The following is a 13512-nucleotide window of genomic DNA, read 5'->3' as shown; positions in this document are numbered from 1 at the left end:
GAGAGAGAGAGAGAGAGGGGAGGGGAGGGAGGGAGAGAGAGAGGAGGGAGGGAAGGAAGGAGGGAGATAAAGTGCACAAGACAGAGAAAGGAGAGGCCCCAAGCTCTCTTAGCCAACCAAATCTCTCGTGAACTGAGCAAGAACTCACTCACCACCAGGGATGGCACTAAGCCAGCAATCCCCAAACTTTTTGGCACCAGAGACCGATTTTGTGGAAAACAATGTTTCCACAGACCATGGGGGATGGTTTCGGGATGAAACTGTTCCATCTCAGATCCTCATCAGGCATTGGTTAGATTCCCATAAGAAGCACTAGACCCAGATGCCTCACATGCACAGTCCACAACAGGGGGTCACACTCCTATGAGAGTCTAATGCCATCATTGATACGACAGGAGGCAGAGCTCAGGCAGGAATGTGTGCCTGCCTGCCGCTCACCTCCTCCCATGCGGCCCAGTTCCTAACAAGCCACAAATTGGTACCAAATTGGTACTGATCTGCAGCCTGTGGGTTGGGGACCTATGCACTAAGCCATTCGTGAGGGATCTGCCTCCATGACCCAAACACTTCCCACTAGGCCTACCTCCAATGCTGGAGATCACATTTCAACATGAGATTCAGAGGGGACGAAGTACCCAAATCGTATCAGTAGGCTTCAGATACTCAGTAAACTATGCTATCAACAGATGTGCTGTCATGCAGGCTCTGCTGTTCCATTTATAAAGCACAGGCAGAATACATTTACCATAGTTCTCAAGGGCCCCAGGATTTTCAGAATGGTCCATGAGCACTGGCTTCAACTTGAAGTCACCAGGCACGTTAGCCCCTATCAAGAGGAGCTGTGAAGCCAGGCACTAACTTTTCCTCTCCAGCTATAAAATTCCTAGATAGCATCGTCTTCCAGCAGAAGGCTCTTTCATCTACATTGTTTTGAAATCGGTTGTCGGTTGTGTAGCATGGCCCACCTTCATCAGTGAGCTCTGCTAGATCTTCTGGATATTTTAACTCACTGCGACTTCTCCATCAGTACTTGCTGCTTCACCGTGTACTTCTGTTACGGAGATGGCTGCTTTCCTTAAACCTGACGAACCAACATCTGCTAGCTTCAAACTTTTCTTCTGCAGCTTCCTCACATCTCTTAACCTTCACAGAATGTAAGAAAGTCAGGGCTCTTGCATGGATTAGGCTTTGGCTAAAAGGGATGTTGTGGCTTGTTTGATCGTCTATACAGACCACAAAAACTTTCTCCATAGAAGCACTAACTCTGTTTTGCTTTCTTATCATTCACATGTTCACTGCAGTAGCAGTTCTGATTTCTTTCAAGAACTTTACCTTTGCATTTACGACTTTAACTGTTTGGCCCAAGAGGCCTAGCTTTCAGCCTGTCTCAATTTTTATATGCCTTTCTCATTAAGCTTCATCATTTCTAGCTTTTGATATAAAGTAAAAGACGTGCGACATTTTCTTTCACTTGAGCACTAGAGGCCATTGGAGAGTGATTAATTACTCTAATTTCAGTTTTTTTTGTTTTTGTTTTTGTTTTTTTTGAGATGGAGTTTCGCTCTTGTTGCCCAAGCTGGAGTGCAAAGGCGCCATCTCAGTTCACTGCAACCTCCGCCTCCCGGGTTCAAGCGATTCTCCTGCCTCAGCCTCCCGAGTAGCTGGGATTACAGGCGTGTGCCACCAGGTGCGGCTACTTTTGTATTTTTAGTAGAGACAAGGTTTCTCCATGATGGTCAGGCTAGTCTCGAACTCCTGACCTTAGGCGATCTGCCTGCCTCAGCCTCCCGAAGCGCTGAGATTACAGGCATGAGCCACTGCGCCCAGCTTCATTTCAGTACTTTTGTGTCTCAGGAAATAGGGATGCCCAAGAAGAGGGTGGGCCAGTGGGTGGAGCAGTCAGAACACACATTTATCAATTAAGTTCATCATCTTATATGGTTCATGGCACCCCAAAACAATTACAATAGTAACAACAAAGATCACTGATAACAGATCACCATTAACGGACGTAATAATAATGAGAAGTCTGAACGACTGAAAATATTACCAAACTGTGACAGAGATACAAAGTGAACACATGCTGTTGGGAAAATGGTGCTAACAGACTTCCTCAGTTCAGGTTTACTACAAACCTTCAGTCTGTAAAACATGCAGTATCTTCCAAGTACACTAAAGTGAAACACAATAAAAGGAAGTAACCTATAGTTAAATGTTTTCTAACACCATATAGAGCTGCAAAACCTTAAGATCTCATTCAACCATTCTTAACAGCAATATTGGTATTATTTAGATATAGTGTGTGTGTACATATACTAGATACACAAACGATTATGTGAACATTGTTAGAAACCAAGATTTTCAGTATAAGAGAAGAGAAAAACAAATACAAAATCAAAGTTAAGTTATAGCTATGTAGTTTTACAATTGAACTGGAAAAGTAAATATGAACTCATTATTTATTTCTCTTTATCATCACACATACTTTCTATGTTCACACTTACTTGAAAAGCCTTAGAGGCAATGACAACCCAGTAACAATGAAGAAATAACTCAAGAAGGGCAAAACTTCAATTCTCATGCATGTACACAGTGAGGTTTCTGCAGGTTTCCTTACACTCTCCTCCCTACTTTGAAACATGTTTGAAAATCTTCACAACAAAAAAAAAAGAAAGATGAAAAACAAACCTTTCTAAGAGAAAAAAAAAAAAAAAGGAAGAAATATGGATAACTAACTATTACCAATGAGGAAAATATAATCAGAAGTGAAAATGCGGGGCCAGAAAAGAGGGCAGAAGTACCCCCTGAATTTCCTTGTTATTTTTTTGATCAGGATCACTCCCAGCCCCAGGCAATTCAGATATACAAGGCTCTAGCACATGTCACAGAAGTCAGAGAAAGGCAACCCTGAAGTGGGCCCCCAGGGACCTCACAGAATGGGAGAGACCAGAGTAGGCAGGTAGGCACACCCACTGGGGTCAGACCAGCAAACTGGCCGAGAAGGAGGGCTCCAGGCAGCACAGTGGTGCCTCCGTGTTCATTCCCTATGATTTTTTTTTTTTAAATCATTAAGGAATCATTTAATAAAAAGTCATTTGCCAGAGTCATCTCCTTTTGAAACCCACAGCCTCAGTCAATGTCTCTTCATCTACTAAAAATGAAAGGGATTAAACTAGACAGACGCCTGCTAAGATCCTCCCCAGACGGTTTCCTTGTTAATCGAGTCCTGCTCTATGCAGAAGTTAGCAACCGGTTCTGTAACCTATAAGATACTAGAGAAAAGTCTGATTCCAGGCTTAAAAATCAGTTTTTTGTTTGGGGGGGTTTATTCATGTATTTATTTAAAGAGAGTCTCATCTGTCACTCAGGCTGGAATGCCATCATAGCTCACTGCTGCCTTGAACTCCCAGGCCTGAGCTATCTTCCTGCCTTAGCCTCTTGAGTAGTTAGGACTACAGGTGCACTCCACCACGCCTGGCTAATTTTTTTTTTTTTTTTTTTCTGTAGAAACAGGGTCTTGCTATGCCACCCAGGTTGGTCTGAAACTCTTGGCCTCAAGTGATCCTCCCACCTCAGCCTCCCAAAGTGCTGGAATTAAAGGCATTTGAGTCACCAGGTCCAGTCTGGTTTTTTTTTTTTTTTTTAAGTTTTTTTGAGACAGAGTCTCGCTCTGTCGCCCAGGCTGGACTGCAGTGGCACAATCTCGGCTCACTGCAAGCTCAGCCTCCCGGGTTCACGCCATTCTCCTGCCTCAGCCTCCTGAGTAGCTGGGACTACAGGCGCCTGACACCAGGCCCGACTAATTTTTTTTATTTTTAGTAGAGACAAGGTTTCACTGTGTTAGCTAGGATGGTCTCGATCTCCTGACCTCATGATTCACCTGCCTTGGCCTCCCAAAGTGCTGGTATTACAGGCGTGAGCCACCGTGCCCAGCCCCAACCAGGTCCAGTCTTAAAAATAGTTTTTAACATCATTTTTGATGTCAGCATTTACTAGATCTACAAGTTAGACTCAGCATGTCCCTGCTTTTTAAATAACTATAAAGAACAACCCTAAGGGAAGAATGCCTTGGGTGAGTGTAATTATTTGAGCATAAGCAAAATGACTTTATTTAAAACAGTAAGAGCCTGGTGACAGTAACTCCATAACAGAAAACAAATGTGAGCCGCAGCACCCCGAGCGTGACCGAAAACAAGTGTGACAACTCGCACAGCCTGACCTCAGGGCAGGGACCCAGAGAAAAGCACTGTCTTCCCTCCACTAGGTTGCTTCCAGGACTTTCCTTGAAGCACCCAGGGAGTTCTGTTCTTAAAAAAAAGATAGGGTTGGCACTTCCTTCCGTACCCTGGTACAAAGTTCACAGAGATGCTAATCTGATCCACCCTGGAACATTTCCTCCCTCAATAAAATTCTCTCTCCAAAGACAAAGCAAACAGTGATGCCGACTGCAAGAAAACCAAGATGCCAGCCATGGTCAAGGGCAGGGATAAGAGAGTGTGCGTCAGAAAGAACGCTCTGAAAGAACATTCTGTCAGGGCCAGCACCTGATACACCCGCGGTGTCACCGACGCCTGAAGCAGCCCTGGCAAGTCCCTGAACTCCCTGTGGCTTGCTCCTTCCCTCTTCAGAGTCAAAGCACCAATATAATGTTGAGAGGAACAAATGAAGAAAGTATGGGAAAGGAAAGGATTGTTTAAACTGGAAAGCCCAATTTTTTTTTTTTTTTTTTTTTGAGACAGGGTCTTGCTCTGTTGCCCAGGCTGAAGTGCAGCAGCGCAATCCCAGTTTACTGCAGTCTCAGCTTTCCCAGCCCTGTCCCTTCTCAGCCTCCTGGGTAGCTGGGACCACAGGAGCACTAACAGGTCCAGCTAATTTCTTAAATTTTTTTGTAGAAACGGGGTCTCGCTATGTTGTCCAGGCTGGTCTTGAACTCCCGGCCCGCAACAACCCTCCCACCTCAGCCTCCCAAAGTACTGGGATTATAGGAGCAAGCCACTGTGTCCAGCTATTCTCCATTTTTTAAAACATATGCCACATTTCGATTTATGAAAATATCACAAATTGCTTTAATGATCTTTAACATTTCAAAAGGATGTTTTTTCCATTTTCCAAATCTAAACTATTAAGTAAGCTTTTTCAAACTACACACATACTCCCTCCCAAGATGTGGCAGCGCCCCTGCCCACCAGGTAAGCTCCTGCTCTGCTGGAACCCTTGCCCCCCACGATGCCCAGGTAAGGTGGTCTCTTGACCCTCCCCCGCCCCCGCTACAATGTGGCACTTTCCTTCTTTTCTGTTTTCCTGCTCCCCATTTCACTCAAGACCATGGGACAGACCTTACTGGCTACGTAAAAACCTTGCACTTAAGCTACCAAAAACAGAGCCAACAAACTACTGGAGCAGCCCAGAGTCCAAACTCGGATCTGCAAAGCCGTGAGTGTTATTAAAAGGCCATCTGTACAAAGGTCTGACGAGTTTCTCATGAAAGGCAACCCTGAAGTGGGCCCCCTGGGACCCGCCCCATGCTCTCAGGAGGACCCCCACCCTGGCTGCCTCAAAGCAAGGCAATCAGGAAGTCCTCTTCCAGTAACCAGAGGAGACAGTCCACCTCATGCCTCAATTAATCTACAGGAAAAGGAGTCCAATTATTGCATAATCAATTCAATTCTTAGAATGATCTAGGCAGGTAATTCAAAGTCCTGCAGTTCTTGCCTGTGTTTTCTTTTTGCTTCCTGAAAACTGGGCAAGAACAATGCACTCAATGCACAGGGTCATGGTAAAGAATAAAATGTGTGGCCTGCGTGATGGCTCATGCCTGTAATCCCAGCACTTTGGGAGGCCAGGGCAGGTGGATCACTTGAGGTCAGAAGTCCGAGACCAGTCTGACGAACATGATAAAACCCTGTCTCTACTAAAAATATAAAAATTAGCCCGGTGTGGTGGCAGGTGCCTATAACCCCAGCTACTCAGGAGGCTGAGGCAGGAGAATCGCTCAAGCCCAGGAGGCGGAGGTTGCAGTTAACCAGTAACACACCATTGCACTTCAGCCTGGGCAACAGAGACTCTGTCTCAAAAAAAAAAAAAAAAAAATGTATGTGTGAATAATGCAGTTGGTAACCTTGGGAACTACCTACCAAAAAGAACACAAGACACTGACATCTCACATAGGAACATGAGAGGTAACTTTCAGCCTCCAACAGCCTGGACTTTTCAAGCACAGGACAGAGCCATGACTAAGACTATCAGACACACAGAAATGGCAACGAAGTCTCCTTGTTCATCCAGGGACCCGGAGGGCTCTGCACAAGACAGGTATCAATTCAGCCAAAAACCAGCCCTCCTCCAGGCTGGGCACCCGGGCCCTCCCAGCACTCCTGCTCCCCATGACCTGACTAGGAATTAGCTCCTAGGATTCTGCTCTCCTGGTTCCACACAACACATCCTTGTTTCTACTTACCCCAATCATTTGAGAGAGCTGACTTCTAAAAGAAAGCCGACTTACAATGGAATATTATTCAGCTGTATAAAGGAAGGACTTTCTGACACCTGCTGCAACAGGCGGGACCCGTGAAGGCAGGATGCTGACTGTAATGAGCGGTCACCAAAGGACCAACGCTGCTCGAGCCCACCAACAGGAGGTGCCAGAGTAGGCAAATTCCTACAGACAGAACGTGGATCCCATCCGGGCTGCCTGGGACTTGGGGAGAGCAGAGTGAGGAGTGAGTGTTTAACGGGTAGAGTTTCAGTTTGGGAAAATGAAAGAAGTTCTGGAGACGGATGGTGGTGACCGTTGTACCATCCCACGAATGTCCTTCACGCCACCAAACTGTACGCTTAAAAAATGGTTAAGATGGTCGATTTTGTTATATATATTTTACAACAACACAAACATTTGTTTTTTAAAGAAATTAAGAAAATCCCTGTTTTTCAGATTCTTCGTTGCATGTGGGTGGTGAGCAGGCCCATGCCTTGCCCGGAATATCCCTGGCCTGGCTCCGCAGAAAGCGCCCAAGGAGTCTCACCTGTCACTGCATGCCTTACCTTCACTCTCTTTATATACGGAAGGCTTAACTGCTGAGACTCCTCTCCTTCTCTCCCATACTTCCCCGCTTATTCACCCACTCATGGTTTACTGAGCATTGATGACATGTCAAGCTCTGTCCTAGGCATCAGAAGGTCCCACGTATGACTCTCGGAGAACCTTTACCTCCATGAAGGAAAAGGCAGACAAAAATCAAGTCAGAGGAGAGCTGGTGATGAGTGCCGGGATGGAGGACGCAGGTGACAGGCAGTTGGGGAGGTGACGTCTCAGCTCTCATCTGAATCACACTGCCCACAACCTCCCAAACAACTCACAACCACTCCCTCCTAGGATGTCTCCGCCCACTGAAGCCGGTGATCTTTACAAAGCCTTGGGATTCCCTGGTCCATGTTAAGTTAAAAATAAGAGCAATTCATCTCTCCTTCCAACCATAGTCAGCCACAGGTAGCTTCTGCCAAATAATAATGTAGTTCACCCATGAAGGTATCTACCTATCTCTGCTCAGAAAAAAAGGAAAAAAACTTATCCCCAAAGGCTCTCCCTATGTCTCCCCATCCTGCTGTGCAAGCAGCCAAACTCAAGTGAAGATATAAATCACTCGTGCAGGCCACTCTTCCTGTTCCCACCCGTGTCCTGGGGCCACCCAGGCCCTTCCTACAGTTTTTGTTTGTGCTTTATCTGAGACTTGTAGCCCTGGGCAGGGGCCTTTGCTCAATGCTCAAGACACAATAAAATATTAACTATGGTGAGTCAATAACACAGTGCAAGATGCCCAAGGAACTCCCAGAAGAGGCCTAAGGATCTAAATTGATACCGCAGGTCCATGACAGAAATACACTCAACAATTCTCTCTTCCTTAACCCAAGAAAAGTGCACTGAAAGAACAAATTCTTACTCAGGAGATGTTCTGTGGGCAAGATGGCAGCAGAAAGTGATGCATCTGCAGACCTGGCCCGGGTCAGGCCTGAGGCAGAAATTGTGCCCAGTGGGAACTAAAGGAAGCCGATCTCAGCTCAACAGAAAGAGGTTCTAGGAGTTAACCTGCTCAAGACTCCCGCACTGCTGGAAGGGGAGGACCCAGGGAAGCTGGCGCAAACATCATGGCAGGCAATCTGGCAATAAACACAGAACGCATTAGGAACAGACATCTTGCCACGCACGATGGCTCACACCTGTAATCCCAGCACTTTGGGAGACAGAAGTGGGAGGATCACCTGAGGTCAGAAGTTCAAGGCCAGCCTCGCCAACATGGTGAAAACCCGTCTCCATTAAAAATTAAAAAATTTGCCAGGCATGGTGGTGTATGCGCCTGTAATCCTAGCTACTCAGGAGGCTGAGGCAGGAGAATCGCTTAAACCCTGGAGGTGGAGGTCGCAGTGAGCCGAGATCGCATGACTACACCCCAGCCTGGGTGACAAAGTAAGACTGTCCCAAAAATAAGAAACACACATCCCTTCCGTGCAGCCACTCCTCAGGATGTGCTCCGCAAGGGCGCTTTCCTCTCAGGTCTCCCTAGCCCTCTGCCCACCTGCACCTGTCATTCATGTTGCTATCTGCCTTCCCCCAGGTCCTGAAAAGCTGGGTGCAGGCAGACTGCCCCTCACACACTCGGTGAAGAATCCCCGACATCAAGCGTGTATCTGGTACACGGCAGGCAACAAACATTTCAAATAAATGGACTTTAGGGACTGTGAAGTGTCCTGAAAAAAGTGGATGTGAATGGGTATTCGCTATTAAACTATAATAGTTTAAACGCTATTAAACTATAATAGTTTAAACGCTATTAAACTATAATAGTTTAAACGCTTTTAAACTATTAAAAAATCAGGGCCAATTAAGTATCCAATAAAGGATTGGATGAGTAAATTGAGCTACAGCCAGAGTTGAATGCTGTGTGGCCATTAAGAATGTGGTATGGCTGTGGTTACAAAGGGCATGGATTCAGGAACAGAACAGAAATGTGGGCAACTCCCCACCCTGACAACTCCCTAGAAGCCAACCTAGCAGGGAGAAAATACTCATATCAAAAGCTCCAAATCTGCAAGAAATGTGAAAAAGAGGATCCTACTCCCTCACCCACCATGTCTCGTCTAGCAAGATGCCAGTCCTCCTTGCCCTGTTCCCATAACACGAGTTAAAGTCACACTACGTTAGTGCCAATATGATGTCTGGGATAACAATGCCCAAGCATGAGCGAGACAAGGAGAAACAGCGCTGCAAACAAGCAAACACTCGACTGCAAAAGAAAATGAACAGATGAGAATAGAAGGTTCCAAAGAAGAGATTCTATGCAAGACGAGAATGGAACACTCAAGGAAGAAAAGAAAATTCTCACGAGTGCTTCATGCTCCCAAACAACTGAAGAACACGGGTTCAATAAAACAAGCACTCATAGATGAGCTAATGGATAACAGGTTAAAAGGATGTTGGGAACCTAACAAAATGAAATGAGGATCAAAACAACTTGATCACAGGCCGGGCGCGGTGGCTCGTGCCTGTAATCCCAGCACTTTGGGAGGCCGAGGCAGGCGAATCACAAGGTCAGGAAATCCAGACCATCCTGGCTAACATAGTGAAATCCCGTCTCTACTAAAAATACAAAAAATCAGCTGGGCATGGTGGCATATGCTTGTAATTCCAGCTACTTGGGAGACTGAGGCAGGAGAATCACTTGAACCCAGGAGGTGGAGGTTGCAGTGAGCTGAGATCACAGCATTGCACTCTAGCCTGGGCAACAAGAGCGAGACTCTGTCTCAAAAAAAAAAAAAAAGATTCCAGATTGGGAAATCCATACCTGAGTAAAAGCATTAAATCAATGTATAAGTGAGAACTGAGCTAAACAATAAAGTAAGATTACATGACAGAATGGAAAGTACAATGTAAAACTAATAATAAAACTTTTAAATGAGAGATTGAGAAAGCAGGGAGGATATTAAGAATGCTGGCACCCTCGACTCAGAGGGTGGGGAGCCAGTGAACACTATCAGACTTAAAACAATGTTTTTCAAAAGCCACAATTCTAACCTTTTAATGCTTTCAAAAATCTCTTCCCTTAACCTTACTTGAACCTTTTAGAAAATAATCTCTCTTGCACTAAAGAAACATTTATTTGAAGTTTAACATATCTTTGGTTTCATTTCAGTTTACTTCCTTTTATTGAAATCAAGTAAATGTAGTACTTTTGTTATAAAAACACTGACACATGAGTTGCATTTTTATAAAAGTCCTTCTGTCCATCTTCTCCACTATCCCTGTGTGTCTAAATGTCTCAGAAAGTTATCTGGGCTGATGTTCACCTCATGAAACTAGAGGTTACTTTGGGTGGCTGGGATTTGAGGAGATAGGTACCTTTTTTGTATTTTTCAGTTAGCTGATTTCTTTGACACATTCTTTTTTTCTTTTGAGACAGAGTCTCACTCTGTCGCCCAGGCTGGAGTGCACTGGCATAATCTCGGCTCACTGCTACCTCCCCCTCCCGGGTTCAAGCAATTCTCCTGCCTCAGCCTCCCAAGTAGCTGGGATTATAGGCACCCATCAACATGCCTGGCTAATTTTTGTATTTTTAGTAGAGATGGGGCTTCACCATCTTGGCCAAGCTGGTCTTGAACTCCTGACCTCATGATCCACCCACCTGTGCCTCACAAAGTGTTAGAATTACAGGTGTGAGCCACCACACCCAGCCTCTTTTTTTAAGAAATGGGCTCTCCCTCTATCACCCAGGCTGGAGTGCAGTGGCACCATCATAGCTCACTGTGGCCTCGAACTCTTGGGTTCAAGCAATTCTCAGCCTTCCTAGTAATTGAGACTACAGGGACACGCCACCAGGCCCAGCTAATTTTTAAATTTTTTGCAGAGATGCACGTCTCATTTTGTCGCCCAGGCTGGTCTTGAACTCCTGGCTTCCAGCGATCCTCCTTCCTTGGCCTCCCAGCCACCATTCCCAGTCTGATTTCTTTCTACCGAGCATGCATCATCTTTGTCATTTTATGCATATACAGAACGATCGGTCTTAATTAAAACACAAAACGAACTGGGGAAAAAAAAAATGCCAAGATGTTAACAGTGATTAGCATTGGATCCATGGGATATGAATGTGAATTCTCTTCACACTTTCTTGTACTTTCGAGGAAAAAGAATTCCAATGTTGGTCAGGCGTGGTGGCTCATGCCTGTAATCCCAGCAACTCTGGAAGGCCAAGGCAGGCTGATCACTGAAGATCAGGAGTTCAAGACCACCATCCTGGCCAACATAGTGAGACTCCATCTCAATAAAATAAAATTTAACTTTTTTTTTAATTTAAATGTTGCTAGAGAACATGTAGAGGTGATTTTGAAAGTTTAAGTAACTAATAAGGTGCTATGAGAAGATACAAAACTAAAAAACCACACCACGTATATATGCAGAAAGAAGATGAGCTATGGATAAAGGGTTGCAGGTGATTATTTTTTCCTTCTTTCTTATCTACTTTTTCAATTCTGGAAGATGAGCATTTATTACTTTTGGTTTTTTTTTTTTTTTTAAAAAGACATTTTGGTTTTGTTTTTTAATAAAAGGGTCTTCTCAAGTGATGACTCCTGGCCCAAGAGGAACCTGAGTGGTTAGATAGAGCACCAGGTAATGCCTGTGATAGGAACAGAAACCCCAGAGGGAGAAGATAAGTGGGTGGTTTCCACCGTCTCTCAGCCCCCAGCTGTCCAGTGACTCATTCCCTCAGTGCAAAGGTGGAACATGGGGTCAAGAGTGCCCTAGGTCAGACACAGCCCTCAGAATCTGCCCACACCATCACAATGTGTGTATGCATTCAGGAGCACATGTGTTAAGTCAGAAACAATATTAAGAAAATGGCTCGATTCGTTATCAACAATATATGAGCACCAAGAAACACACCAATCGAAAGCCTGGCATGCCCAAGCTATGCTGCCCAAGATTACAGCCTTTATGTGCTTTTGATGGTTTAAAAAAAAAAAAAAAAGATGGGAGGGCAAAGCAAAGGTTGAGAGGGAGGGGTGGAAAGGAGAGGGGAGGAGAAGAAGGGGAGAGGAAGGAAGGGGAGAGGAAGGAAGAGGAGGGCAAGGGAAAGGAGGCAAGGGGAAGGAAGGGGAGTGGAGGGGAGGGGAGTTAAGTTCCTGAAAGCAGATGAGGGAGTTATCCAAAGGTGTTACCTTCAAGCTTCACCGACATGCAGATACTCAGCATGCTTACACCTTAAGGTTTGGAACATTCTAACTGGAACAAAACTCACCAGTGGCTATGGCCCAGTAAACGTCTGATCCATTCAGTAACTCACCACATGCTATGGGAGAGTAAACCTGGGAGCCGGGAACTTGAAGCAGAATTCGAAATGGAGCAACCCGTGCATTGGAATCCAACACTGCATCCAGAGCGCCGACCAGGCGACCTTCAAAAGAGAAGAGAAGAAAGTGCACCCGTGAGCACAGAGCTGGCCAGCTCCTCGTGTGCGAGGCATGTGGTCGCTGTCTGGACTCCATGCTGGGGTGGCAGAGACAGTTTCACATCCAGTTCTTCGACTCGCCTCACAAAGCCTGAGCTCCATGGAGCCAAGGGCTCTGTCTGCATCTGCAGCAGGACCTGCCCCTGACAGGCACTCAGCACTCCTTTCCTGAATCAATGAAGAAATGAACGAAGGGCCCCAAACCAGTTACCCAGCCTAGCTAAGGCGCTTTGACCCAGCACATAAATAAGCAGGGGCTCTGGACTCAGACTGCCTGATGCAAACCCTGGCTCCACCACTTTCAATCTGTGGGGCCTTAGCAAATCACTTAACTTGTCTGTGCCCTGGATTCCTTGTTGAAATAAAATAAGCACAGTCTACCTACTTCGTAAGGTAACTGGGATAATTAAATGAGCTAAAGTATCCAATAGTCAAAGTGCTTAAATTATTACAAGCCCATAAAAAGTACTCTATGTCACCCAGTATTATTATTTTATCATCATTATCCTCCTCTCCAATATGGCAGAATAATCCCTGCCTGCTCCAGGGTACTGTGGGATGTAAATAAGAAAACCGGTTGGGAATGGTGGCTCACACCTGTAATCCCAGCACTTTGGGAGGCCAAATCACCTGAGGTCAGGAGTTCTAGACCAGCCTGGCCAATGTGGTGAAACCCTATCTCTACCAAAAATACAAAAAATTAGATGGGCGTGGTGGCGGGCACTTGTAATCCCAGCTACTAAGGAGGCTGAGGCAAGAGAATTGCTTGATCCCAGGAGGTGGAGGTTGCAGCAAGCTGAGATCACACCATTGCACTCCAGCCTGGGCAACAACAGCGAAACTCCAACTCAAAAGAAAAAGAAAAAGAAAAGAAAACCTATCAAAGTCTTTTACAGACCGTAAAGCATGAAATGTGAGTGCAGGATTAGCATTTTGCTGTAATGAGTGGCATCAGAAATCAATGTCAGGCAAAAAACAACAACAACAAAACAAACAAAAAAGGCATCCCAAGCTGGGT

At 45.4% G+C, this 13512-nt stretch overlaps 1 protein-coding gene across 1 annotated transcript in view; it reads right to left on the bottom strand.

Annotated features, from left to right (window-relative positions):
- Positions 1-13512, bottom strand: part of TBC1D8 (TBC1 domain family, member 8 (with GRAM domain)) — a 265338-nt gene that overhangs the window by 64375 nt on the left and 187451 nt on the right. Inside the window, exon 5 of the mRNA XM_011969594.1 lies at positions 12285-12440. Within this exon, the coding sequence (XP_011824984.1) occupies positions 12285-12440 (156 nt within the window). The remainder of the gene's footprint in view (positions 1-12284; positions 12441-13512) is intronic.

Source organism: Mandrillus leucophaeus, unplaced genomic scaffold (assembly GCF_000951045.1).
Source record: "Mandrillus leucophaeus isolate KB7577 unplaced genomic scaffold, Mleu.le_1.0 Scaffold9, whole genome shotgun sequence".
Lineage (NCBI taxonomy): Eukaryota > Metazoa > Chordata > Mammalia > Primates > Cercopithecidae > Mandrillus > Mandrillus leucophaeus.
This window is presented reverse-complemented; position numbering and strand designations above follow the sequence as displayed.